Source organism: Colletotrichum godetiae (assembly GCF_030913485.1).
Source record: "Colletotrichum godetiae strain CBS 193.32 chromosome Unknown BDP55scaffold_35, whole genome shotgun sequence".
Taxonomy (NCBI): domain Eukaryota; kingdom Fungi; phylum Ascomycota; class Sordariomycetes; order Glomerellales; family Glomerellaceae; genus Colletotrichum; species Colletotrichum godetiae.
The window spans coordinates 230,574-257,808 of NW_026851283.1; the positions used below are offsets into that span (position 1 = coordinate 230,574).

The window sequence follows — 27,235 nt, forward strand, 5'->3', positions numbered from 1 at the left end:
CTGGAATCCACGACAATGACTGGCGCATCAAAATATTTACAAAATATTGAAAAGAATAGCGGGCGTCTGTTGGTGTTATGCTTCAGACTCGGGAAGACGTCCAACACTATTGACCATAGCGAATGGGATTGTCATTAAATTCTCGGCCCCCGACGCCTCTGAGCGAGTGTTTAAGAAACAAGGAGCTTGGACTCACCAAGGGAACGGCCAAAGACAACATTGACCGAGCCGACCACACCGATTAATTGGCTGACATGCGACAAGGCGACAGGTTGCCTTGCCAAGCCCTAGATGAAAGAAACTCAGAGTTCACGCGGCGCGCCACCGCGCACGCGTGATGTACTAGATACCCTTACTAGAAGAGTCGGTAGCCTACACACCTGTCCTTTGAAGCCAATAGAAGGAAGAGCCGATAGGGCAGCAGAAGTCTAGCTCTATGCTCTGCTGCACTTTGCCGCCGTGAGGAACGTCATTTCCGATGAACTCAAAAGCTGGGAAAAGGTGGGACATGTGTAAGAGTCTCTAGAAAGCTAGTGTCGAAGGGCTTGTTTTCGTGAAACTCAATTCTCAAGTCAAGAAATTTGAAGCTTGTAGTAGAATTCAATGATTGTTCCGTATACTGGTTGTAGATTCGGAAGTTTTGAACACTGCGTCCGCCAGTGCGGCCGTGATCTCAGTGGCATTTCCTTTCCTCACAAGTCCTAACTCCCCCTGTTACCACTTGGAAATACTGAAATGTAGTAATAGATGACTCACTAGGGGGTCCGTCATATCAGCACGACAAATCTACATGTATTAATGGCGCCTCCGTGAGGTCCGTCGGAAGCATGTTGGGGCTACTGGCTGAAGGGAACCCTGTCCACGATGCGACGTATCCCCTGCATCCTACCACACCTTCACGAAGGCACGGCTAGGCAGAGACTTTGATCGCTCTGCATTGCACGATGCGGTCAAGACGAAAGCTGATTAAATGAAAACAATTCACTCAAGAATCAAAAGAACATACTGTCACTAAGGCTTTGAAAATGCCGATACCAGGGCTTTTGATGTTGTTGTTATCATGAATTACTGAATAGTTTTCGAATCAAAATTTGGAGCCCCAGAGATCCAACCATCTTGTCACGGTTTCGTATGGAATTTTCAGAGTCAACTGAGAAATTAGAAAACAGCGCCTCGCACTCGCTTGTCTTCTGCTCCATGTTTTCTACCCATCTTCATCCTGTGGCTCACGAGTAATTAATAGGATACGCCGACCTCGCGACTTCCACATCTGCAACTCTTCATTGTGCTTCTCAGATCTTTCAACGCGCCCCGTGTAGGTAAATGACATCAAACTCTAGCTTTGCTCAGGTACAGGCGAACTGTGAGTGATCGACTTCGATCAACAACTTTCCACGACCCTAGAACCGAACTCATTTCAAATATTGAGCCGCAAAAGCTAACGGTGAAATAGGCTGTCAATACTTCATCAATGATGAAGCAGTCCCTTCCGGCTCCGGCAGAGGACCCGCGAAACGATGCCGACTTGAGTAGACCCCAACACGAAATGAACCCTCAACCGACTCAAAGGGCAGAGCGGTAAGCCCCATTGCCCTTCCACCTCTAGTGACTTCTTCTTAGCTGAATTTCTCACTTCGGACCCTCCCAATCTGCACCACAACACGCCTCAAGTCCAGTTGCGGCAGAACGAGGCTCGTCACCATCGACGAAAGCCTCGCACGAAGAGAGAAGCACAACCCAAGGAACCGAACAAAACGAAGGCTCGAAAGACTCGAAGGACCTAAAGAAGGAACAAACTCCTGATGATAGTAGCTCTCCCCAGACCCAGGGGCAGTTGTTGACTCAAATCGGCGGCCACTTTGATGAAAATACGAAACCGAGCCAGGATGATTTGGATGTGTCGTTGTCTGCCGAGTAAAGTTTCACGAGAGTGCGACGCCTCAACTTTGCAGGCACTCGTTCAACAGAAAGAAGACACGGTCCAAATACCAGCCATAGAACAAATGCTATCCAGAATCAAAACGGTTTACTATCCACCTCACCGTCGTGGGTCTACCGTTGTCGACGGCTGTCGCGGCTCACGAGTCAGACTGGGATCCATTATGTACCAAATCCACACTTTGATGGAGTCTTTCTGCGGTCTACGTCATCGAATGACATCATGCCGTCGCAGAACCGTTGACCGAAGGTTTTCGGTCCTTTTCGCGGCCTGCCGTTGGTCATCTTGAAGAGAATCAATGGGCGGGCCGATAGAGTGTATCTTTCGAGGTCTGCCCCTCCAACCCCTCCATGTAGGTAATATCGGAAAGAAGCGTAGAGAGGGATGCCATTTCAAAGCCTCATGTTGTAAACACTTGTCCAGTTCCAGATCAAGAGAGAAGATGCCATTGATGCCAGATGATTGAATACAGTTTCGCAGAAGTTATCGGGAACATCCTTGAGGTTTCCTGTCCACGCCTTGCTGTCATTGGCAACGAGGCTTGCGATAAGACACGCTTGACAGGGAACTGATAGCAGTGCCGTATTCCTGAAACCTGTCTGCGCTCTTTTTTTAGGAACCCACTTGCCCCTCCATCCATGATCCGCCCAGGGACCGTCGCGTTGTTCCTGAAGATGAACCCCCACCTTTCACAAGCTCGCCGATCATTGAAAATCTGTCACCAACAGTAACACAGTTTCTTTCTTTTCTCTCTCACTCTATTCTCTCCTTCCATTTTCCTTACCTAGAATTGCCATTCCATACCCTTCAAGATGCCTCAAGTAAGTAAAGATCTTAGCTCCAATGGGTAAACCTCATGAGCGACCTAAAGATTAATCCATCTAACCGCTCTCATTACAGATCAAGTGCCTCCTCTTCGACTGCGATAACACGCTCGTTCTGTCCGAGAACGCAGCGTTTGAGGCCTGCGCTCAGCTCGCCAACCAGATCCTCGAGAAGTTCGGCTTCGAGAAGCGCTACGGCGGCACCGAGCTCATGCACCAGTTCGTCGGTCAAAACTTCCGGAGCATGATGACCGGCCTCTGCGCCCGTCACGGCTTCACCATCCCCGCCGACGAGTTCGACCAATGGGTCGCTAAGGAGCTCGACACCACCATCGCGAACCTCCGCGCAAAGGCCGAGCCTTGCGAGAACGTCATCGAGGTTCTCGAGAAGCTCCAGAAGGACAAGAAGTACCACATGGCCATTGTCTCCTCCTCCGCTATGCCCCGTGTCGTCGCTTCCATCGAGAAGACCAACATGGACCAGTTCTTCGACAAGCCCGACGTCGGCATCTTCTCCGCTGCCAGCAGCATCGACCCCCCCATCTCCAAGCCCAACCCAGCCATCTACCTCCACGCCTGCGAGAAGCTTGGCTACAAGCCCAGCGAGTGCATCGCCATTGAGGACAGCAGAAGTGGTGCCACCGCTGCCAAGAGCGCTGGCATTCCCCTCTTGGGATACGTCGGACCCTACTACGAGGAGGGCCAGGAGAAGCTGGACTCCATGATCAAGCTCTTCAGCGAGGAGCTTGGCGCTTTTGACGTTATGCACAACTGGAAAGACTTTGAGAGCATCTTGGCCAAGTACGAGAGCTCATAGATACCCGCATATTGTTTAGCACTTTGGAAACGAACGGAAGCGCGGTTTAGGCTAGACACCGCGTGAATAGCATTTCACACATATACTCATAGAGCTTGGGAAAATAGACACGAATTGAACGAGATACAATACACATTGCTTCGAAAGGCAATTTCACTGAAGGGTGCTTGTGAAAATGGTCGATTCAAATTTACCGCTTCACAATTTAAGAATAGTAGACACGGATGGCACTAGGCCCCGGTCACGGTGACCGTGGTAGTAATGCTTACCGTGACGATCACTGTCTGAGATGGGTCTATGATTTGAGCTGGCTTAAGAGTCATGCTAGACGCAGATGCCGGAGCCACAGTTGCCACCGTTTGAATATTGGTAAAGGAGTCTACCTCGCGGCAACAACAGACTGCATTGAGCACTTGTTTGTCGTTCTTGTCCTTCTACAGAGCGAAGCCACCCACAATTGCACACATTACACCTGCCAGAGTGGAAATTAAAGCGAGCAAGAGGATGATGACAGTGATAGCCCAGTAAATAGTCCATTCATGGTAACGAAGACTGGCGCGCACAAATTGTCGAAAAGTCCTCGGCAAGTAGTTCTCAAATTCGTATTCCAAAACGACTAATTGAGAGAGCCAGTAGTCGTAAACGAGGGCACGCTTAGAACCAACTGGTAACAAGCGTCCGGCGTTAGGGTCGATCCCCATCAACTCGCGACTTTGTAAACTCCGCTGGAATCTCTCGCGATAGGCCTTAACTATTTGAGGCTCTTTGCGTCGTTGTGTGGGAGCAACAAAGCCAAGGTTCTGATCGTCTCGTCGAACAATTTCGGATCGTTGCAATGACTTCTATGAAAACGACAAAATCGTCAGTATGCTGGTTCTATGCACTCATGTTTTACAAACCTGGCGATGAAGCTGCTAACCCATTCCGTGTCAAGTTCCAATGTCTGAGCATTTTCAGGGCGGAGACATGAAAGAAAACATATAGAGTGAGGCGGTTTTTCCTCTCCTTGTGTCTGCGCACTAGAAGATGTTCAAGGATGTTGTCGGTAGGCTGTATGACAAAATCGCCAAGTTGTTGAAGGTCGCGTAGAGTAAGCATTTCTGAGAAGACCTCATCAAGTTGTGGCGAAGTTCAGTCTTTATGACCAGGAAATATTGCAACGTGGGCATCGGCAACTTTTTCCGTTATACTGTTGGTATCCCTATCACAGGGTAGTTGGTTCGAACCGTGGGTTGACGAAAAGATCAATTGATCTATATTAACTTCTGCGCAAGGGTGTAAAAGGGAGGTTCCAAGCGGAGGTTGGGCAGGCCGCGATTCTCGTAAGTATGGGCTGTAAGTGGTTCCTGCGCGGGCCCTTGCCTCGAGGTCGAATTGGACTTTCAATCCGATACATACATTCCCATTTGTAGCCAGCTTCAACCTCCTCACCTGGTGTTTAGCTCTCACCAGCTGTGTTGAAGCGCCGCAAAAGCCATACTTCGACGGCAAAGTCGACGGAGTTCAACACCTTATCTACCTGTTCATTGAATGAAGTCTTAGCAGAAGTTTTAATTTAGGAGCAGGAACTATGCATATCTAATGAGACTCAGCCCAGAATCAGGTGTCAACATACTGTTTGCGGGACATTGAGGTCGAGTGTTCCCAAATGCCAATCCTCATTACGAAGACGGGCAGCCCGTAGCATAATTGTCTGCCTATCTTCATCACGGTTTCGTTTGATCAAATCGATAATTCCGCGTAGGTGGCGGGGTGTGCGCATGAAGTGCAGCTCCTTAGAAAATACTTTCAGTCTTCTCTATAACGCCAAGACGTAGCTTTCAAGCTCATGATCTGGTCTGATACACAACTTCGAGCTAGCTCTCGAGCGAGATCTGGATTGGTTGCAACATACAGCCCTAGGTGTCTCGAATAATCCACGTCCCATATATCAACTGCTAGATCTTTTACTAAATCATCGGAGATAATAGCACCGCGGAGCCGATGTTGAAGACGCACATCTCGAGTCATCTGATGAGAGTAAGCGCAGGCGATTGGCCAGACGCCTTTGTTTGTTTAAAATACTGGCTCTCATGTCTCGTGCACACCATTCGAATTTCGTCAATTGAGAAAACTTGCGAGAATGTTTACTGGTCCCGCTTTTCAAACAACATGTCTTGAGTCTGTGGTGATATGCGTCAATCTACCGATATAAAATTAAGGGACTTAACCGGATGAGAGCTGCTACTCGTTCCTTTTTCAGGCTCTCCCGCGCAAGATAATATGGAAATAGAGAAGGGGATACTCTCAATCGATATCTTGAACTTCAAGCATACCGTTGCTTAGTCAAAATGCCCTGCATAAAGCTGACCAAATTAGTCAGGTTAGGTCGAGATGATTACAGCAACGCAATTAATACTGAATAATTCTGACGAAAGCTTCATAACGTAAGGTACCTGAGTCGGGGTTCATCCATAGACCACACCAAACTGCTTCTGCCTGAGTGCTTCATAGAGCTGCAGACTCCAGGTTTGAGTGAGAAACGCAGCACGTCATCCTTTCACAAGAACTTCTGGTCTGTGCCGCCGTTTGAAACCCCGCGGGGACGCACTAACTCTATGTGCAGTCGGTACCGATGCGGCATTTCCTTTATCTCCCCGTGCCCACTCCGATTTATTAATCCCAGTCTCATCCACCGATACTCACAATTTGTTCACAAGAGACTCAAGAAATACACTCAAAATGACAGAAAACCCATCGAGTAATCAAGAATATCTCGCCCAACCCCCAGCACCATGTTGTTGGGCAGGCACCCTCCACGAAGGCAACCCCCGCGGTGATGTGGAAGACATCCTCGAAGTGCCCACTTACGTCGTTCGCCCGGCAGACGTGAAGCGCTCACTGCCGCCTAACGGACATGTCATCCTCTACTTCCCGGACGTGTGGGGCCTCTCCGTCAATGCCAAGTGCATCATGGACGGCTTCGCCTCCTCGGGGTACACGGCGCTTGGCATGGATTTCTTCCGCGGCGACCCCATCTCCAAGTATCGCAACGCCAAAACCGATCCGCTGCCGGAGGGGTTCGACATGGCGGCCTGGCGCTCCAAGCACTGGAACTTTGCCACAGAAAATGTTCCTAAGTGGACAGCCGCTGTCAAGGAGAGATTCGGTGCCGAGTTGAAAGTTGAGACGGGCAAGGAAACGAAGTTTGCCTGCGTTGGATACTGCTTCGGTGCGCCTTTTGTGTGCAATTTGCTCGCCGGGGCCGGTGGCGATGGGGAGCCGGTGGTTTCCGCCGGTGCATTTGCGCACCCGACGGCGTTGAAGGAGGAACATTTCACCAGCATCAAGAGTAAGTTTGGTCAGAAGAAGAATGAGTCCTTCTTCGGTCATTCCTCAATCGCGTTCTTCAGGCAGCCAATCTGGAGTGCGTGTCTACGACTGAGCTGTGGCGGGACACTCCTAGCTTTTGAGAACTGAGAAGGCTGACCCGATGTACGATAGAACCTCTGTTGCTCTCGTGCGCTGAGAACGACCAAGCTTTCCCAACCGAAGCAAGAAGAAAAGCAATCGACTTCCTTCAAAGAGAGAAGAAAATCTATCACCTTCAGGTCTTCCAGGGCGTGTCACACGGTTTCGCCGTGAAGGGAGACCCGTCAGACCCTTACCAGCGTGAGTCTTTACTGCCCAGATGTGTTTTACTTAAATTCGGATCATCTCAGCTAACTGGTCTTTTTTTTTCTAGGATGGTGCAAGGAACAGAGTCTTCGTGCCATGGTTGACTGGTTCGATATGTGGCTGGTCCAGAGCGATTGATAAGTTGATCAGATGGGAAAATGGCGAGCTCGCTGACAGTTGCGAAGGTGTCAGGCCAGGCTAATGTTAACTAACCGCCACCAATGGAAACGTCAATTGGAGTAGCTTTCTCTGCACACTCGAGTCGTATCATTGAAGTCTAAACTCGATTTAAGCTTGATATCGCAGGTGGGAAGGATATACAGGCTTGCGTTAATTGGGACATGGATCAGTCACAATATTTGGCGCTGAAGTGAGCTGCTGACTATGGCCTAGTGAGCTACATTCTCGTTTTCGCGATCTGGAAATGTTGCCCGTGGGCTCTGTAGTATTCGACTTTACGATTCGCTGATAGCTATACACGGAATTACGATCCACGGATACCGCGGACAAGACCTCAACGATCCGTACAGGATTAAGAGCCTGAGACTCATGCGACCGCATGGCCAAGAGCTAGGGCTGGATATTGTTGGGGCTCGGCAGTGGCCGATTACGCAGGAATCTTTAAGCTTGGCGGGGAGGGCCGTTAGGAAGAATGGGGAAGGTCGCCATGGCCAGGGTTCCATCGCGACCCATGGCTAATTTCGGGGCTTTGGCTTGGCTGTCCGGATAAGGCGATGCTTCAAGCATCAATACGAGGTTAACAGAGCAGCCATACGATTTTAAGAGTCCTTAACAAGCTTGCGATAACTTCATTCAAGATTCGAGCATGAAGATACAGGCTGAAGAGCAAGACATGACCACCGCAGCCACTTTCCTTAACAGTAAACTAGTCTAAAATTAGACTCAATTGGCAGCTTCGACGAAATGCCGGCTTTTGATTGTTGACAGGAGCCGGCCAGGGTCGGATCTACCCGCGGCAACGGCGCCGTCGAGCTTCCTGAATAGGTTATCGGCCCCGTGTCACGCAATGAGAATCATGGCAGTCGTTCAACAACCCCGGACGACTCGGCCGACTCATGAACAGGAGATTCCGCAATCGCAACGGCAGGATGGCTGCATTAAAAGGGCAATTGGGATCCAGCAATTCTTCTCCTTTCTTTGTGAAGGTCATCATCATCGACTCCTCAGCGTCAATTCGTGTGATCGACCAAGATGAAGGCATCATCCCTCCTCGCCATCCTCGGCGCCGTTGTGCCCGCCCTCGCGGCTCCCAAGGGCATCGATTCCCGTGCCGATACGGACCTCATGTCCGGCAAGTACATCATCCAGCTCAAGCCCGGCACCACCCCCGAAGCCGTCACCGCGCATCACAAGGCGGTTCGCAGCCTTCTCCGTCGCCGTGATGGATCCGCAGGCACTGTGGAGAAGACATTCCAGATTGGCGACTTCAACGCCTACAGCGGAAGCTTCGATGACGCGACCCTCGAGGAAATTGCGGCTCTCGACGAGGTCCTTTCCGTCGAGATCGACCAGGCCATTTTTGTCGACCCCACCGAACAGGAGTCGACGCTCTCGAAGCGCGATCTGACTACCCAGGCGAGCAGCATCTGGAGCTTGGGTGATCTGTCCCATAAGGCTGCTGGCTCTACTGAGTATGTCTACGATAGCACTGCTGGCGAGGGCACGACTGCCTATGTCTTTGACACGGGCATCCGCACTTCGCACTCTGAATTCGAGGGCCGCGCCAGTTTCGGTATCAATGGTGTGACTGGATCGACCGTCTCCCCTGGCTCTAACTCTGACACCGACGGTCACGGCACTCATGTTGCTGCGACTATCGTCGGCAAGACCTACGGCGTCGCCAAGAAGGCCAAGGTCATTGACATCAAGGTGTTTGACGGGTCTACGGTAATTACAACATAACCCCTCGTTTGCCTTACTTCGTGCTGACGATTTCTCAGGGCTCCACCTCGGCTATCCTCACCGGCCTTACATGGGCAGTCAACGACATCGTCAGCAAGGGCGCGCAGGGTAAATCCGTCCTCAACATGTCCTTGAGCGCTAGGAACGTCTCGGCCCTCGACGATGCCGTCCTCGCTGCCTACAACCAGGGCATCCTCACCGTCGTCGCGGCAGGCAACGACAACCAGCCGGCTACCGATACCTCCCCCGCGAGACTTCCCGAGTCTTTCACCGTCGGTATGACGCGCCCCGACCGCGGCCGCGTCAACATCATTGAGGGAATTTACGGCAGCTCCTACGGCCCTGAGCTGGACGTTTTCGCGCCCGGTCAGGATATCATCTCAGCTAGCTACAGCTCTGACACGGGCACGGCGACAAAGACTGGCACCAGTATGGCGGCGCCGCTTGTCGCTGGTCTGGTATGCTACCTTAGAGGCTTGGAAGGCGGCTTCGGAACGCCTAAGGAGGTTACCGATAGGATCTTGGAGCTTGCTATCCCGGATGTTGTTGGTGACCCAAAGGGATCGCCGAATCTGTTGGTTAACAACGGCAGTGGGCAGTGAATGGGGATGCCAAAGAGCTGTAGGTGTGTACTGGCTAGGTTTACAGTAATCGAGACGCTTCATGTACATCGTTCGGATTCTTCATCTATTCACATATTAAGTGTCGTCGACGGTGCCTCGCTTGGACTTGAAGAGTGGTGAAAGACAACACTTGTATGGCTTGTGCTGGCTCTGCTTCAGCTTTCACCCATCTATTTAAAATACGTCGTCTCACGAGCTACAATGTAGGTACCTAAATATTCACACCTATCACTTCACAAATGACATTTCCCCCTTCTACTACTTCACAAAACTCGGTATATATGACAAGAACAGGTCACGTACTTAGCATGATATAAAGGTAACCCATCAAAAGGGGACTTGGCGGCAAGTGTTGCGGAAAATTTTGGCAACGCTAAAGAACAATTCCCTTGTTCAAAATGCGTCTCGTCGACGTCTCGAAATTCATGGGTATTTAGAACTCGAACAGTTTCTTATGTTCACTCAGCTGAATGTCTAGACAATGGACACTATTACCTAATTCCATTTCCCTGCGTGGACTGTGGAGTATTTTTTCGCTACCAGGAGCTATTCGGTATAACATGGTCAGCAACGGATACCGATATGTAATAACATCGTCGGTGTCGTCATGCGTGATTTCAAGCTCTTAAAGTCGCTTCCATTATAGGCAGCTGTCCTCTGGGGACGAATAATAACCTACTATCCTATCAACTACGGAATAGCGTTCGTATAAAGATCTTTGTTTTTCCTTAACTTTTTATTAAGATAATTTTTCTATTTAAGGAGGTGGTAGAAATAAGGCCGGATTAATGTTTTATTTGTTCTTATTTTTGGAAAAAAGTATATCTTCATACTGATGCTATTCCATATTCAATGAGATAGTGGTCAGTTGCTCTATCAAGCAATAGACATATATATAACTTTCACTGACCAAGTTTTGGAAGCTATAGTAGCGTAGAAGGCCTGAGCTGTGCTTCCCTGTCATTTCTCGAACTTGTTTGATATACTCCCGATTCTCTGGCGCCATATCAGTGTCTTGCCAGCCAATGTCATTCTCTTCCGAGAACTGTTTCATTTTTTCAATGTGGTGGGGAGTTTCCTCGTTGAGACTGAAGTACTTGAGAAGAGTGCAAAGATAATGTAGAGCATTGGAATGGCGGGAAAGAAGAGGACTTCGATCCGTGCCCGATAGAAAATGGTATACGACTTGGCGGGTCTGGAACTTTGGAGAGAATCGGGGCGAGATCCCCATTTACCGTCCTGTGCGCTCCAACCAGCGTGAAGAATTCGGGTCTTACGACTTTTGTCTGAAGGGTATCAGCTGACTGAAGTCCGGCTGGAGTTTGGACATCTTCTATACATGATATAGGTCTATCTCGGGGTATCAAGGTTTGAAAAATGACTCCAGAAATCTCGAAAGAAAGCGAAAACCAGCACCTGAACAAAGCATAGAAAATCTGCCCGGGGAGATAATGCGATCTTGGCCTCGTATATCGATCAAAGCTCTATATGAGACCATGTCTTGGCCAACATCCGCAGCCGCGAAGTGGAAGGTTCACTTTACGTCTGAATATGATGAACGTGGTACGTCAGCAGCGGTAGTCTCAACCGTGCCATGGTGCCCATAGTGCCAAGCGTACCGAGATGTTGCGCGCAAGTCGGGATTACCGCTGACGGTTCAATCTGTAACACTCCCGACCGGCAGAAGGCGTTTATCCCATTCGCTGAGAGCGCGGGCGCGCCAAGGTCGAGTCAGTCTGCTAAGCAGAGGCCCAACGTCTTGGGGTACCGCTCCGCCTTGCTGTTGCGGGCACAGATCGCGGCATGTAGTTTATTTTATTAACGCACATATGTTGGGGCCACTGTTGATGACTACTTCGGCTGATGTTTTACGGATGTTACCAAACACAAGACGATACCCATCGGGTCCATGCTCCGGATCTCGCCTGTTCTATATAGAGGAAGCCTGCTGCTGACTTCTGGTCAATTGATGATCATGTTGTTCCCGAGAGCTTGCCCGGTGTCAACTTGCAGAAACTCCTCAAAAGCCATCGAGAACATGTCACTTCAAGCTTTCTTTCGTGGTTCGATGCACATCGTCCGATTCTTCCAGATGGCAACACTCGCATTTACCACGTATACGGTATATTACGCGGTATGGATCCGTAGACAGGAGTACCGTAATGCTAGAGAGTATCATGACATGTCAAATGAGATGCTTCTTGACATGAATGAGGTGGCTATGGTCATAGCAGTCAGTAACTCCTCGGTGCCAGACACCACAAGCAAGGGAGGATCCTAACATCGGCTTTGGTAGTGCGTTGCCCTTGGTATCGAGATATTCATTAACTCGGACTTTAACAAACCGTCGGATTCGCGTTTGTCGACAATGAGTCTTGCTATCTTCTCAGTGGGCCTCATCTTTTACGCCACAGTGCCAGCGGCTAAAGAAGACTTGAAGCAGAATGGTGCATTGATGGATCTCAGTCACGATGTCGACTTTTCGACAATCGAAACGGCACTGTGGCGAACATCAATGACATATGGAGTGATTACTTGGTACGTGCCTTTATCTCGAGCGGACTTTGAAGAAACCATTCCTGACTCTTGCGGTACAGGGCGTCGAGCGTAGTGTTCGTACTGTCTACTATCGTGGACCAGGCAGAAAGAGTCATTCTACAGAAGTCGGGCATCAGTGGTGTAGTGTTGCATGCTGTGGATCAGAAAGTTCCCTCGCATGGTCTCAGGCTGGAAATTCGATCTCCTGTGTGAGCGAAACATGGTTCACTTGGGATTTAGGACACATCGCTTCATTTTTTCTTGAACTCAAGGCTTCTCTCGAGTGCCATCCGCGTCAGCATGTGCTTTCAGTTAGATTACAGATACCCATACCTGCTAGCACATAATCACTGAATTTGCTTTCGATCATACCATCGCCAGAGCAGCTTGAAGATCTTTCTCCGAGACGCTCCAAATTTCTCATATTCCAATCAGTTCCCATGCCTGCTCAACTGCAAAGTGGTTTTGAATCCCTGCCTCAACCGTATTGTGTTTGTGCAAGAAAACGTGCGATAAATCCTTGCTCATCCGAAGTGACCGTCACCGTGATTGCCTAGGAAGACTTTTGAACCTTAATGCGTCAACAATATTAGGAGAGCGTCGCAGATGTGCTGCTTGACCCGAACTTTCCTGCCCAGGCAGAAGAACTTTCGTTGCCGTCTTGGCCCTGATCGACATCGCTCAACGACTGGTGTGCTTTTTGTCGTTATCTTGATTGCAACATGAACCTTAGCTCATCCTCAATTGGATGAGGGGTTTATGTCTGATTACCACTGGTCGGTCAACTTCTTTGATCAGCCCTTCCTAGGATATATTGATCTGTTGCCACATAAGTACCTGTCAGTTTTGTCAAAGTACCATGAGAACAGTTTCCAGACTCTGCCGAAATCGGAAGTGCTAACACAACTAAGAGCACCTGCAAATTGCTGAAGTAATAAGCCATGGCCAGGTAGGGCAGATGCATACGCCTGGTGGCCGAAACTCGAGTGATCACAGTGATTATCTGCTCTTAGATACACAGTTCGAGCCAAGGACGAGATATGTAGCATGGCAATTATACCGATAAACTACCTAGGTCTCAAACCGAACTTCGGCTTCTGGTCGCCCCCGACGCCTGCGAGTCTAGATTGGATTCATAGTCATCAAGTTGCGGCTAAATTAACCTGCGAGAAGAGCCATAGTTCCGTCATGAGGATCAGAAAGATCCCCAATAGTGCTTATCATAGTCGCCCTCAGGCTTCCAGAGCGGCGCCGGGGTATAAACCGGAATGGGAACGTCGGCTACTAGATGTTAGCAAGAGTTCGCCTGCGGTAAATATCAATTTCGACTCACTTCCATATCCGGTATTTGGCACGGCCCAAATTGGTGACGGGGGAGCCGTCCAACCTGTTGGCGATGCCGTGATGGTATATGTACTGGTGTACGGCGCAGGTGACGCCTTAGCTCCGAGCGATTTGATGCCGTTGCCTGTCCCATAGGAATTATCTCCGGTACCAAAAATGTTACTAATTTTATTGACAACGCTGTTGCCAGACTCTGTCCAGAGGCTAAAGTTCTCCACCGTAACATTTGTAGCATACGTCAGGTCATTAGCTGTAAGATACAAGGGTGGCCGTTTGGCACCATCGGCTACCGAGCCTGGGTTCCAATTCTTAGCAAAGATGAATTCAGCATTAGAATTACGATGTGTTGACTCACCTGAGAAGTTACGGAATATGAGATTGCTCAAAGCCACAGCACCAGTGTCAGGCTCAAAAGTATTTTGCCAATATTGGTTGACATCCAATCCATAGAGAGATGCCTTAGAGCGGAAGTTCTCGAAAGTCACGTTTGTGACATACCCAGAGCCTCCGGGGTAGGTTTAATGAACGCGATGTTATTTCCCTGGATGATGCTTATGTTGCGTGCATGCTATTTTACGTCAGTAGGTATGCGTGAATACGATTGACATGATCCTTACGATGTTGGCGATGGAAGCAGAGACGTTGAGACTGCCGATGGAGATTCCGGATCCTGCTTGGTTGCAGACCAAGTTTTCTACCAGAGCATGGTTGGAAGGACTCTTGACAGAAACGCACTCGTCTCTATTGGTGACCTAGAATTAAGTAAGCATCGGCGGTTGACTCGAAATCAGACGTATGTACCTCGATATCGTGGATCCAGTAGTTCGTGCCCACAACATCGACACCATCATACGAGCCAAGGTTGGCGCCTCGGATTGTCAAGTGATAAACCTCAAGGTTGACAGCAAAGTCGAAAACAATGTGGAACTTAGGGCTGTCAACAAGAATGAGATCATGCACGGCAGTGTTGATAGGCGAAATCAGGCGGACCAGTCGGGGACGGAAGGTGCTGCTAGTTGTAAGCGGACGCCCCCAAATCAAATTCCGTATGTCACCGGACACCATACTTTGCGAGATTTCTGTACAAGTAGCCTTGTCCCTGAATGGCACCCTTTCCGTTCTTGGAGTAGAACTCAAAGTCGACGGCTAACAGTGCCAGCTACAATCACGCATGAACGTTGAGAAGAAAAGACGTACGGTTGATAATTGTGATGCCATTCTGCAGAAACTGGCCATCGCCTTCGCCATTGATGGTTGCGTTCAGCGGCTCAACCCCAGCGAAGCCTTGTAAGATTAACTCACGATCAACAGTCCAGTTGCCACCGTATGCCAGGGTGATGAGACCGTCGAGCTGAAAGGCCCAATTGGTTCCATTTGACAAGATAACCGTACGCTTGATCAGGTACTGGCCGTCGGGTACAATGAGCCGGCTTCCGGCGTGAGGTAATACACAAGTTTTGAATGCTTTCTCGATAGCATCTGCCACGTCTGTAGCATTATCATTGACTGCTCCGTAGTTCAAGATGTTGCACTCTGTGGTTTTCTGGCTTAGACTTGTGGTTGGTCCAACGGCACCAGTAAGCTGAGCTGCCACCCGCCATGCCGAGAGGAGACCTAAGACGTAGGCGGCTTTCATTATCATATCTGATTAAGAGAAAATAGTGTTGCTTCATATACTATACAGCTTTTATCATCAGGAGCTCACGAGGTGCAACCATTAAATACAAAAATCATGGTTTCCTGACCCAGTTCATCTACAGGAAGAGCAGAGATTCCCTTACTTCGAATCACGACATATAATGACTCTATTCACAATTTGTGGACTGGTGGACTATATCGGGTGAGTCTGCCGATCAGGATCTTGAAGCCTGAAGAAGAATAAGCAACCGGACATTGACTCGTGAGTGACATTTTCCCTGCCTGTGAAGTTGAACTCATGGTAACATGGAAGATTCGAGGCACCACAATGCCCTGGTCAGCAACTTTTCAGACTTTCGTCTGTTTGTAGATTAGACTGTCTTTAAGAAAATATGCTAGAGCTTCCCAGTCTCAGGTGAATGTCGTTAGGACGTGGCCTTGATGGATCACGGCTGAGGTCAAGTTGAGAAGTGAGAAATGGACACACGGTCATCAAGTGAGGGCATTACGGCCCAGTTGTTCAGGCATCAGATTACCAAAACTCAAGCAATATCAATATGGTGGATAAGAGCGCTGTACTAGCTTCAAAGCGAAGTCTGCAAGAAATTCCCAAAATTGCCAAGCTTGTGTTGCCCCCTGTGATTGCGTGATCAAATCAATTCTCGACCGGCTTATCTCCAAAATTCCGAAGCTATTGCAGAACACGACTCACGGCATTGGTGGAATTTGAGCTGTCACTTGCCGAGATCCGATGGTTTGATTGTTTCTCTGAAGGATTCGAGTGGGATCGTACTTTAAGTTTGTTATGTGGGTGGGTTGTCACAATGCGTGAGAGAAACGACTTGCTGTATGATTTCGCCGGCAAACCGGCATCTGAAGAACTTTTGCTTCGTGTTCTACTAGATAAGAAAGGTAGTGTTCCAATATCTGAAGGCGTCATAATCCTGAACTTCGCATCATTTTATGGACTGACGTCTTACATTGCGATACACAATACGTTGCTTTCTTGTTCAACTCCGAGATGCCAGACCCACGCTACATTCAATGCCCTTGAAAAGTCAAGGCAGAAAGATTTGGTCACTCAGCTCTCAATTATGACGCGAAAAAACGTTCTTCTGCTCGTCGCGGACGACTTGGGGAAACAACTCGGCTGCTACGGCTGTCCCTACATCCAAACACCAAACATTGACAAGCTCGCCGCCGAGGGTACCAGATTCGAAAATGCTTTTGCAAGTACCGCATCCTGCAGTGGAAGTCGCTCAACAATCTACACTGGCCTTCATACTCATCAGAACGGCCAGTATGGACTCAATAGTGGCAAGCACCACTTCATGACGTTCGATCACATCGAGTCTGGTCCTGCTCTGCTCGCCAAGAATGGTGTTCGCACCGGGATCATCGGCAAGATCCACGTCGGGCCCGATGACGTGTATCCTTGGGAGTGGCGGGCCGAGAGCTTGACGCGAGATGTGTGGTGGTCTTCTCAGCGTGCGGCAGAGTTCTTCAATGCTTCCAAGGAAGATGATCGGCCATTTGTGCTCACTGTTGGGTATCATGATCCTCACCGTGACCGTACGCGCGGTGGCTTTGGCAACGATGAACTTGTCGATGATAGGATCAAGAACATCAAGTATAGACCAGCGGATATGGTCATTCCCGAGTTTCTGTCGGATACTCCGGGTGTGCGACAGGAGCTTGCAAGTTACGCAGAAGCCATCAGTCGCCTAGATCAAGGCATTGGCATGATTCTTCACGAGCTGAAAGAGTCTGGATTTGCGGAAGATACCTTAGTCATCTTTATGAGCGACAATGGCCCTCCATTCTTGAACTCCAAGACCACGCTGTATGACGCCGGGATTCGCCTCCCTCTCATCGCTAAACTGCCCGGTGCAGGTTCATCTATCAACCCGAACCTGGTATCTTATGTGGACGTTCTGCCTACAATCTTGGAATGGATCTTGGGCGATGCCTCGGATGGCGCCAAATCTCAACTCGCCGGTCGGTCATTCTTCGATATCATCAACGAGAACCACAAACTCGCTGAGTGGGATCACGTCTTTGGCTCTCACACCTTTCACGAGTCTACTAACTACTGGCCGACACGTTACATCCGGACCAGGCGCTACAAGTATCACCGCAACATTGCTTGGAGGCTTGACTTTCCTTTTGCCAACGATATTTACGGCTCGTTGACTTGGGAAGACATTCGAAACGCGGATCAAAACCCGAAGATGGTTGGCGAAAGACAACTCAAAGATTACTTCTTCCGCCCCGCAGAAGAGCTGTATGACTTGGTGAACGATCCCAACGAAGTCAGAAACTTGGCAAAGGATCCGGATTATCAAGACGTATTAGAGGAGCTGCAAACGAGATTGGAAGACTGGCAGAGGAGAACAAACGACCCGTGGCTGTTTCGAGATGGAATATCGATTCTCTTGAACAAACACCATCTTGACGCTGGTCTCGAAGTGCCTGATAGATGGGACCTTGACATTGAGCACCCCGAGACAAAGGGCGACGAGGTGAAGAAGTACCAGAACCTGCCGTTTGGTGTGACTGGCCCCAGATCCTGATAGCATATAGGTCAATTAATGAAATAATGCTATGAAATATCTACATGCTCAACTTTTTATCTATTGAACTTTTCGTTCGTTGAAACTGACGTGCTGTTTGGAAGCTTACACCGACCCTCGAGAGCCAAACACGTATGTTGCCAACTCACATACGTAGGTACTTGCCACACTCAAGTCTACGGAAATCTGTAAGCAATCATAAGCAAGAAGGGACTTCGAACATAGCGCGCAACACCCCGCTAGCAACTCTCATGTAATTCTTGAGGCCCAGTGCTCGGCAGAGTTGAAGCGCCTCGGCCTGATCCCTGTTTTGGGGGCGTTGAAGGTGACATCGGCGCAAATCTTGTACCATCCAGTTGGTCTCCCAAGAACTAGGATCGTAATTCTCTAGAAGAAAATCTACCATACTATTTACATCTGAAAGCTGGGTCTGGCGCGAAGGATGAGGCACAAACGACAAAGGTCTCGATGCTCGTAAAAATCGAAGAGGTTGTGGTTGGTCTGAGGCTCCCGAACACGCGGTTTGCCAAGATGGAAAGAGACAATCCTCCGAGCCCTGCCAAGCGCTATCCCGCGTGTGGCAGGCAGGGTTGTGTGAAGGATTGGCGGGCTGGCATTGTCCTCATCTTTCCCCATTATGTCGTGATGGCTTTCGGATGATCACTGCCGAAAAACCTACCAAAAGCTTATCTTCACAGTAAACTCTTGGCATGTCAAGGATTCTTGACTGTGAAGGGGAATAGGATGATACGAGCGGTTATTTCCAGTAAGGAAGTAAATGCGAAGAAGGAAATGACGTCGAGTCGATTGTCGATGGTGTGCGATCTCGGTGTTCTTTTTACCGTTCTTCGCAATACGTTTATACAACAAGCCAACACCGTGTATATCAACATGGAATCCTTCCGGAACTCCTGTGGTGTAGATGTGTTTGGAACACCTAGGCTCTAAACTTTTGACCGGCAAATTCTCTGAACAGCTGACTCATGCTCTGAGGTGCAACCATGAGCTCGCAAAAGCCACCAGTTATCGAAGTCTCTTCCGGTAGGGAGAGGGTACCGCCTGGCGTACACGATATTGACACAAAAGCTCCCTCCTTCGAGGTCGACTCGCCCAAAGACGAGATCAGCGACTTGGCCGAGCCCCAGGATACAACCAAAAACGTCGGTTTTTGGGAAGCGCTCACACGCCGCAACACGCCGCGGGATCTCGACGCCATCGCAACGGAGCGAAGTGTCTTTGATGATCCCAGCTTGGCGCCCTTCTATCAGCCCCCACCAGAGTACGAGAACGTGCATCGCTTCGATTCGCAGGAACGATGGACGCACCGCGAAGAACGCTCTGTCCGCCGAAAGACAGACTTCAGGATCTTTGCCTGGATTCTGGTCATGTTCTTCGGTCTCAACATCGACAGAGGCAATCTCGGCAATGCAGCTGCGGATAATCTCTTGAAAGACCTCCATATCAACACCAACGACTACAACAATGCTCAGAACATGTACCGCATTGGGTTTCTGATCGCCGAAGTTCCATCTCAGATGATTGGAAAGCGGCTCGGACCTGATAGATGGATTCCCGTTCAGATTATGCTCTGGAGTCTTGCATCTGGCGGACAGTTCTTCATGCATAACCGGGCTGGCTTCTTTGCCTGCCGATTCTTTATCGGTCTCTTCATGGGTGGCTTCATCCCGGATTCCATCTTGTACTTGTCCTACTTCTACAAAAAGACTGAAATGCCCATCCGTCTGGCCCTCTTCTGGTTCGTCGACTCCATGTCCGGCGTCATTGCATCCTTCATGGCCTATGGCATCTTGCACCTGCGCGGTGTTGCAGGAAAGGAAGGATGGCGATGGCTTTTCCTGATCGAGGCTCTCGTCAGTTTCGTCATTGGCGCCGCCAGCTTTCTCTTCCTAGTTCCTGGCCCGACGCAGACCAAAACGTGGTGGAATCCTAAGGGTTACTTCAACGAGCGTGAGGAGAAGATAATCGTCAACCGGGTCCTTCGTGACGACCCTTCAAAGAGCGACATGCACAACCGAGAATCGTTGTCTCTGGGCATGCTCTGGAAGAGTCTCAAGGATTACGACCTGTGGCCGATCTACCTCATCGGCATCCTCTTTGAGATCCCCACCGCGCCACCGAAGACGTACCTCACGCTGTCCCTCAAGGCTCTCGGCTTCAGCACTTTCAACGTTACGCTGCTTGCCATCCCCGTTACAGTGTTTGCTGCAGTCAACATGCTCTGGGTTACTTTTTTGACGGAAAGATTCCATCAAATCGCCATCATCGGCCTGCTCTCGCAGGTCTGGGTATTGCCGCTTCTCATTGTGGAGTATACTTCCATTGAGAGCCTGTCACCGTGGGCGCAATATGCCGTTACGTTCATGATTCTCGGCCAGCCGTCTACCCATGCGGCACATGTGGGATGGTGCTCCCGACTTTCGAACGCCGTCAGGACGAGAGCCATAAGTGCTGCGCTCTACAACATCACCATTCAGTTGTCTGGAATCGCCTCGTCTAACATCTATCGAGAGGATGATAAGCCTCACTACCACCGCGGAAACAAGAACTTGATTGCAATCACTGTGGCAACAATCTTTGCGTATGCTTTTGCCAAGACCTACTACACCCTTCGCAACAAGTCCAAGAGAGCGAAATGGAACAGCATGTCGGAACAGGAGAAGACGGCGTATCTGGCCAACACTAGCGATGAAGGAAACAAGCGTTTGGATTTCTTCTTCGACAGCTAATCCGAGACGGTCAACTCACTGCCGCATCACAATTGCCGCACAGAACCTGGATGTAACCCTAGAACTTGCAGGAAGATGCATCGAAGGAGTTGATTATTTCACGTCGTTAGTCCTTGGACTTACTGTCAGTCAAATGTAATGCGACAATCCAACCTACGATAGTGTAGATACCTTTCGTCAACATGACTCTGAAAGTCATCAATTTGATTGATATCTATCACGCCAACGCCAAATACACTACCATAAGTCATAAAATCTAAGTCCTCTTTTGGGAATCTAGTGTGCCTCAACCTCCTCCAACTGCCTCCTCCAAACCTTGACGGGCATTTCTCCGAGCAACCAGTTCATCGTCTCCTCACGCGCCATCTCAAAGTCCCGCGGCAGAGCAAACTCGTACCTGTGCACAACCGACGCCAAGAGCACAGCCTGCTCAAGGTAAGAAATGTTGCGACCGATGCACCCTCTCGCGCCGGCGGAGAAGGCCAAGAAGTATGGCTGCAGCTCCTTGCCCTTGTCGCCGAGCCATCTGTCCGGCACGTACTTGTCGGCGTCGGGGAAGACGGTCTCGTCGCGATGGGCGACGACGCCGGACATGCTCACGGTGGTGTTGCCCGGTACCCACTCGCCCATGATGTACATGCCTTCGGGGGGTGTCTTGCGAGGCAGGCCTTGCGGCGTGGGAGGGAACAGGCGGAGGGACTCGTCGAGGCAAGCGCGGAGGTAGGGGAGGTGCTTGACCTTGTCATAGGGGGCGACAATTTCGTCGGCATCGAGGACGCTGTCAACTTCTTCGCGGAGGAGCTGGAGGTATTTGGGGTTCTTAAGAAGCTGGTAGAGGACGTTTGTGACGGCGATCGCTGTAGTCACGCTGCCGGCGTTCATCATGATGTTGATCTCAGCGACGATTTCGCCCCACTCGAGGTTGTTGGCCTCGCCGTTCTTGTTCTCCATCAGGGCTTGGAAGAAGTCATCCAGTTTCTCATCGCCCTTGTTGTAGCGTTGGAGGCGCTTGTGGGAGAGTTCCAGGACGATGCCGTCCCAGCCCTTGGAGGCCTCGGTCATACGGCGGTAGCGGGGGATGATGTTGGAAAGCTTGTCGATGAGCTTGTAGTTGTCGTAGCTCCAGACGAGGAGGGACTGTTTCCTGGCGGTGGGGTAGAGGGAGTCGCGGAGGGGAACTTCCCAGGTTGAACCATCTTTGCGGCGGGCGAGGACTCGGTCGTGGCCGCGATCGAGCAGGCCGAGACATTCGGAGAGACCGATGTCGGCGATGGCGTCGAGGGTGAAGAAGTTGCCCCATTTGCGGTAGTCGACGGTCAAATCCTCTGGCTTGGGGAACATCTGACCCTTGGGGAGGGGGTCGGTGCAGCGCTGGTCGAGTTGCTTGAAAAGTCTCTCGACCTTGTCTGCGACCTTGTGTTCCCATCCCTCGAGGTTCTTCAGGGCATAGGCCGAAGACAAGACCTTGCGCTTCTTCGCGTGGTCATGCTTGTCGACCACATCGGCAAGGTGGTAGTGAGATCCGGCCGTGAGGACGTAGGATTCATCCTTGATGCAGGGGGTTCCGTGGCCATAAATATCCTTGATGGCGCGGACGTCGCTGAAAGAAAGGGTGTTGGGACCGGTGCGGAGGATCGGGCCCTTCTCCCGGTGGAGATTGACGAGATGGGTTGATCGGGCGCCGGTCCGGGCGAGGATCATGAAGGGGATGTTGTAAACGCCGGAGAATGTGCTCAAGTTTTCAAACTTGCGCATGCCTTAGCCTTATGTCAGTAGTTGTAAGTGATGGGCCTAGATCTGAAGAAAGCTCACCTTTTGTGTCCTTGAAGTATACAAATAATGGGTAGACAATAAAGTAAGACAAGGCAACGAAGAGGAAACCCGCGGCGTATGGCGCCTGCGAGAAAGTAGAGAATGTGTCGAGTGCCATTTTGCTAGTTAGATCCCAAAAGATCTTGTCAAATGGAAAAGGCAAACCGTGGGTTGGAAGGGTGAAGAGCTTTGGACTGTGGTCTACTCCATGCTGCTGGAAGAAAGGACGTCTTCTTCAACTAAATAACCATCCGCGTTGTGGAACACTAATCAGCCACAGAGTCACGAGAATGGATAAAATACGCCGTAGACCAATGCCCACTTGGGTTGGTCTGGCTTGCGAGAAAGGAAAATCTCGCCGCGACATCGCATTCGCTCACAGCTCGCAACCTACAGTCCCTCCCTCCACTAGCTACGACATGTTCTCCGCACCTCTGCAGTCACAAACCTCAACCTCCCCCCTTTCGTCTGAGCTGTCAACAAGAATAGCTCATGAGACTTCCAAGAAAATCCCGGATAGGAAAGAGGGGCGCAAAGCTGGGGGCGGCGGGCGGGTTCTGCCCCAGGCTGGGACAGAGGCGGGATTAAGTCGCTCGGACCAAGACAAACAAGGGCCAAGTTCCGCGGGGAAAACGCAGTATGCGATGGACGCATGGCTGATGAGTAAATGATGCACCATTGGGTAGTTCTGCATTGGACTGACAGATCTTGGGGTTATCTCGGGGTCCGTCACACACCCTTCACGGCATCCTTACGCGGGGGAGATGGAGTCTTTCTCCTGGGCTGGACCCGCGATCTGTGGGGCTTTTGTCTTGATCTGGTAATACTCACCGCGGGAGAGACTTGAGAGTCGAAATGCAGTATGTCAAGAGGCTTTCGGTGTTCCAGCCGACGATGGAGAAGGCATCAAGAGGCTGGGGCGAAGTTTGGGGAAATACGGGGACCTCTTCGGTAATCTTGCAGTTTGTTGGATGGACATCTCGATCCCGCGGGTTATGTCGCCTATCTTAGTTTAGACTGCATCACATCTCGCCTTGCCAGCCGCTTCTTCGTGTCTCCTCCCCGCGGGGAAGTGGATTCGTTCCCCAACTTTCTCTGTGCCAAAATCTGAACCCGTCTCAAGTTGGCAATGCTCCCCGCACCTCGTGGGGGCGGCGACTTGCCTCTCAGAGTTGATTTAGGAAAGTCTCAAGCGAAGGGTAGGTTGACGACACTAGCTGTGTTGGTGGCCATAGTTCACATGTTGTACGATTTAGGAAACTTTCACGATACTCACAAGAAGCTTCTGGTCGCATTTAACATCTCGAAACTCGCTGTTCTCATGCCTTGAGCTTTAGAAAGACAAGCCCTCTGATACCAGATTCCACTCGACGCTGGCAGTTTAGTCACTTTCGTTGCGCTTCGTATACTCATCACACCATGTCTCTTCCAGGAGCTCTGCCAGAGAGCACGCTGAAGCTCATCAGCCAGCTCGCACCGGGAACAGTCGCAGACACGGCCGCTCTCGCTGCAGCAGGTCTTTTATCTGCCGCGTATGTCTTGCGCGGATACGCCTGGGATAAGCCTGATCCGTACAACTACATCTGGTACGAGAAGCCTCAACAGGGCACCGCCGGCAACGCCGCAAACAAGAAATCCAAGAACATTGCCGAGAGGTTAGAAGAGCTCGTAAGTCGATTCGGAGGTCATAGTTGTGTTTGACATTTGGCTAACAGTATGTCGTGCAGGGCAAAGATGTCGTTGTCTTCTGGGGCTCGCAGTCTGGCACCGCCGAGGGCTTCGCGAACCGTCTCGCTCGCGAGCTGCACCAGCGTTTCCACCTCAACACCATGTCGGCAGACCTCTCAGACTACGATGCCGACACAATCACGCAGATCCCTCAGACCAAGCTGGCCATTTTCATCATTTCCACCTACGGCGAGGGAGACCCCAGCGACAATGCCAGTCTGTTTTGGGACTGGTTGACCAAGCTCCAAGACAAGCCCCTCGCATCGCTTCGCTATGCGGCGTTCGGTCTGGGCAACAGCAACTACAGATACTACAACAAGGTCGTCGACGTTGTCGACAAGGCTCTTGTAGACTGCGGTGCCTCGCGCTTGGCGCCCGTTGGCCGTGCGGACGATGCGGTTGGAGCTACAGAGGAGGATTTTCTCTCATGGAAGGACGACTTGTACAAGGTCTTCCGTGATGAATTACAACTGAAAGAGCACGAGGTCGTCCACGAGCCATCTCTGGCTGTTGTCGAGGATGAGTCTCTGGAGCCGCAGGATCTTCATATTGGCGAGCCAGTACACTTGATTGAGGGCTCCGGAAAGTCAACGGCCAACTCAGCGATTAAGGCATTGAAGATCAAAAACGCTCGCAGCTTATTCTCCTCCCCTGGTCGCAGCTGCCTTCACCTAGACCTCGATCTAGGAAACAGCTCCCAAATCACATACAAGACGGGCGATCACCTCGCTGTTTGGCCCATCAACCCTGATCAAGAGGTTGAGCGTCTCCTCAACGTCCTTGGTCTCTCCGAGCGCCGGAGTATTCCCATCAGCATCAATGCCCTCGACGCCGCCGTGAAGGTCAGAATTCCTACACCAACAAACGTTGAGACGTTGTTCAGATACTACCTCGAGATCTGCGCCGCCGTTCCCAGAGACGCCGTACGAGGCCTCGCCCAGTTTGCGCCATCTGCCGCATCAAAGGAGATTCTCCTGAACCTTGGCCGCGACAAGGATAACTATGCCGCTTTCCTTGCATCTAACCACCTGACCATCGGCAAGCTTCTAGAATACGCAGCTAAGGCCGACGGCCAGGCGACGTCGTCTGCCTGGTCCGGAATCCCTCTCTCCTATCTCATCGAGACACTGCCTAGATCCCAGCCGCGCTACTACTCCATTTCCTCCTCCAGCGTCGTTTCTCCCAAAGCTCCCAGCATCACCGTTGCTGTTTCTGATACCCCCCTGTCTGCTTCTCCCACAACGGCCATCCCCGGCCTGACGACGAACTATCTCCAATCTCTCTCCAGCTCTCTGCAAGACTCACAGGCAGCACAGCAGGTCGAGGGCCTCAGCTACGCCTTATCAGGTCCTTCAAACGCACTCGAAGGCGGCCTCATTTACGCCCACATTCGTCGCTCCAAGTTCAAGCTCCCCATGCTTTCCTCACACCCGCTCGTCATGGTCGCCGCCGGTACGGGTCTGGCGCCCTTCCGAGCTTTCATTATGGAGCGTCTCCGTCTGCAGTCCGTCGGCAAGGACATCGGGCAGATGATGCTCTTCTTCGGATGCCAACGCCCCGATGATGACTACATTTACAAGGAGGAGCTCGAGCAGATGGAGAAGGATCTTGGTGGAAAGCTCAAGATCGTCACTGCCTTCTCGCGACAAGAAGGCGCGAAAAAGACATACGTTCAAGACAGAGTGCGCGAGTTGGGCGCCGAGGTTTTGGCGCTCTTAGAGGAGAGTGCCATTTTGTACATGTGCGGACGGGCGAGCATGGCTAGGGAGGTTGGCAAAACGTTGGGCGATGTCGTGAGGGCGGATAAGGGTTGGAGTGATGCCCAAGTCAAAGATTGGAGCGAAGGGTTGAAGAGGAATCGCAAGTGGCAAGAAGACGTCTGGGGATAGACGTGACTTGTAATGGGATTGTGGGAATTGGGGGACTGGGAACTGGTATGATTTAGCGTTGCTTGCGAGTATAGATGATATTGATAGATTATATGGGAAATGAACAAATTCTTTCGCTAATCCAGTTGATAACGAGCAAGGCATCGTGAAAAGTGACATTCGTTCGCCTCATTATTTCATGGTCTAGTCTAGTCTATTAGCTGATGTCCGCCTTGTCGGACCGTTGAACCGTCCCGGCGTTCTTCGATGCAGCGCACCTCGAAGGAGTTTTTTGGACTATCATATCCTTGCTATTTGCTATCCAGACAAAGTTCCAAACTCTTCAGGGTTATACTAGTCCTCACCAATGAACATGTCTCGCGTTTTTACTTCCCAATTGGACTTTTCTAGTAACACATGATAGCACGACGTCCAAATCTCTGAAACCCGATTTCAGCCGGCACTTCAGGTGGAACAGCCACGGTGGTGTGAGATCTTCTAGGTTCTTGACTGGCGATCATTTGAAGCGCCAATGCAGTGATACCCTCGCTTTAACACTTGGCGTTGAGCGACGCAGGCCGTCGCGGGACCTGCATGTTCTACTAGTTGGTCGTATTCACAACCTCTTCATGTATGAGAAGTCATGGAAATAGGGTATGTATAGAGGAGGCTGTGGAATCGACCACGCGCGATGCGCGCGATGCGAAGGATGCTCTCAGATATCACATCGGAAAAGTGGCCGTTACTCGGTAAACTGTACCTCCTTTCATCATGAGACTTCCTACGTATCCCGCCATAGCTCCGAGCTTCCATTTTTTGACCACATAACCTGTTGCACGTTACCAAAACTTCGAGAGGGGACGGATCGGGAACATTTCTGCCTGCAAGGGACTATTGCCACGTACGTCAACACGCACCTCAAACTGGGGACGGAAGCCATGATGGTTCCCCATGTTTTCATAATCCGCGGGCGCCAGTTTGGTCCCAAAATCCACATTGACATGCCGGTTTCGAAACATGGCAGGCGGAGATCGGACTGGGCGCTTGAGGCTCCAGTCCCGCGACGTTCATGTCTCGCGTTGGATCCGAGCATGAGAAGTATCTGCTTGTGTCTACAGGTTATCAATACCCCCGCCCTGTTGGTTATCATGCCGGCCGAACTCATGGAGAAACGTGGAACAAGCTTTGGCTAGGTATGCTTGCA

The 27,235-nt window shown here is 50.6% G+C and overlaps 11 protein-coding genes across 11 annotated transcripts; 8 read left to right on the top strand and 3 right to left on the bottom strand.

The window, feature by feature from the left end:
- Positions 1-1,323: 1,323 nt before the first annotated feature.
- BDP55DRAFT_634588 (uncharacterized protein) lies at positions 1,324-1,918 on the top strand (the record flags this gene model as incomplete). Its single annotated transcript, XM_060572681.1, has 3 exons — positions 1,324-1,350; positions 1,454-1,578; positions 1,672-1,918. 3 exons carry the CDS (start codon positions 1,324-1,326, stop codon positions 1,916-1,918), a joined length of 399 nt encoding a protein of 132 aa, XP_060426835.1.
- An 833-nt stretch (positions 1,919-2,751) lies between these two features.
- On the top strand, positions 2,752-3,580 carry BDP55DRAFT_695840 (haloacid dehalogenase-like hydrolase; the record flags this gene model as incomplete). Its single annotated transcript, XM_060577517.1, has 2 exons — positions 2,752-2,760; positions 2,840-3,580. 2 exons carry the CDS (start codon positions 2,752-2,754, stop codon positions 3,578-3,580), a joined length of 750 nt encoding a protein of 249 aa, XP_060426836.1.
- A 434-nt stretch (positions 3,581-4,014) lies between these two features.
- On the bottom strand, positions 4,015-5,507 carry BDP55DRAFT_634590 (uncharacterized protein; the record flags this gene model as incomplete). The annotated part of the gene is made up of 5 exons (XM_060572682.1): positions 4,015-4,422; positions 4,601-4,680; positions 5,030-5,099; positions 5,196-5,378; positions 5,475-5,507. The coding sequence occupies 5 exons, from the start codon at positions 5,505-5,507 to the stop codon at positions 4,015-4,017; spliced, it is 774 nt and encodes a 257-aa protein (XP_060426837.1).
- A 145-nt stretch (positions 5,508-5,652) lies between these two features.
- On the top strand, positions 5,653-7,375 carry BDP55DRAFT_695841 (dienelactone hydrolase; the record flags this gene model as incomplete). The annotated part of the gene is made up of 4 exons (XM_060577518.1): positions 5,653-5,659; positions 6,309-6,911; positions 7,064-7,231; positions 7,305-7,375. 4 exons carry the CDS (start codon positions 5,653-5,655, stop codon positions 7,373-7,375), a joined length of 849 nt encoding a protein of 282 aa, XP_060426838.1.
- A 1,167-nt stretch (positions 7,376-8,542) lies between these two features.
- BDP55DRAFT_557651 (alkaline serine protease Alp1) lies at positions 8,543-9,762 on the top strand (the record flags this gene model as incomplete). The annotated part of the gene is made up of 2 exons (XM_060569719.1): positions 8,543-9,145; positions 9,199-9,762. The coding sequence occupies 2 exons, from the start codon at positions 8,543-8,545 to the stop codon at positions 9,760-9,762; spliced, it is 1,167 nt and encodes a 388-aa protein (XP_060426839.1).
- A 2,059-nt stretch (positions 9,763-11,821) lies between these two features.
- BDP55DRAFT_634593 (uncharacterized protein) lies at positions 11,822-12,534 on the top strand (the record flags this gene model as incomplete). The annotated part of the gene is made up of 3 exons (XM_060572683.1): positions 11,822-12,016; positions 12,080-12,321; positions 12,381-12,534. 3 exons carry the CDS (start codon positions 11,822-11,824, stop codon positions 12,532-12,534), a joined length of 591 nt encoding a protein of 196 aa, XP_060426840.1.
- Positions 12,535-13,516: 982 nt separating this feature from the next.
- On the bottom strand, positions 13,517-15,301 carry BDP55DRAFT_749733 (pectin lyase fold/virulence factor; the record flags this gene model as incomplete). The annotated part of the gene is made up of 7 exons (XM_060580607.1): positions 13,517-13,602; positions 13,655-13,960; positions 14,021-14,138; positions 14,283-14,417; positions 14,467-14,674; positions 14,733-14,811; positions 14,863-15,301. 7 exons carry the CDS (start codon positions 15,299-15,301, stop codon positions 13,517-13,519), a joined length of 1,371 nt encoding a protein of 456 aa, XP_060426841.1.
- Positions 15,302-16,397: 1,096 nt separating this feature from the next.
- On the top strand, positions 16,398-17,876 carry BDP55DRAFT_557622 (alkaline-phosphatase-like protein; the record flags this gene model as incomplete). The annotated part of the gene is made up of 1 exon (XM_060569716.1): positions 16,398-17,876. The coding sequence occupies one exon, from the start codon at positions 16,398-16,400 to the stop codon at positions 17,874-17,876; it is 1,479 nt and encodes a 492-aa protein (XP_060426842.1).
- Positions 17,877-18,877: 1,001 nt separating this feature from the next.
- Positions 18,878-20,623, top strand: BDP55DRAFT_557701 (major facilitator superfamily domain-containing protein; the record flags this gene model as incomplete). Its single annotated transcript, XM_060569723.1, has 1 exon — positions 18,878-20,623. The coding sequence occupies one exon, from the start codon at positions 18,878-18,880 to the stop codon at positions 20,621-20,623; it is 1,746 nt and encodes a 581-aa protein (XP_060426843.1).
- A 276-nt stretch (positions 20,624-20,899) lies between these two features.
- On the bottom strand, positions 20,900-22,553 carry BDP55DRAFT_557553 (cytochrome P450; the record flags this gene model as incomplete). The annotated part of the gene is made up of 2 exons (XM_060569710.1): positions 20,900-22,380; positions 22,436-22,553. 2 exons carry the CDS (start codon positions 22,551-22,553, stop codon positions 20,900-20,902), a joined length of 1,599 nt encoding a protein of 532 aa, XP_060426844.1.
- Positions 22,554-23,854: 1,301 nt separating this feature from the next.
- Positions 23,855-26,052, top strand: BDP55DRAFT_717790 (NADP/FAD dependent oxidoreductase; the record flags this gene model as incomplete). Its single annotated transcript, XM_060578383.1, has 2 exons — positions 23,855-24,103; positions 24,163-26,052. The coding sequence occupies 2 exons, from the start codon at positions 23,855-23,857 to the stop codon at positions 26,050-26,052; spliced, it is 2,139 nt and encodes a 712-aa protein (XP_060426845.1).
- Between the last annotated feature and the right edge of the window lie 1,183 nt (positions 26,053-27,235).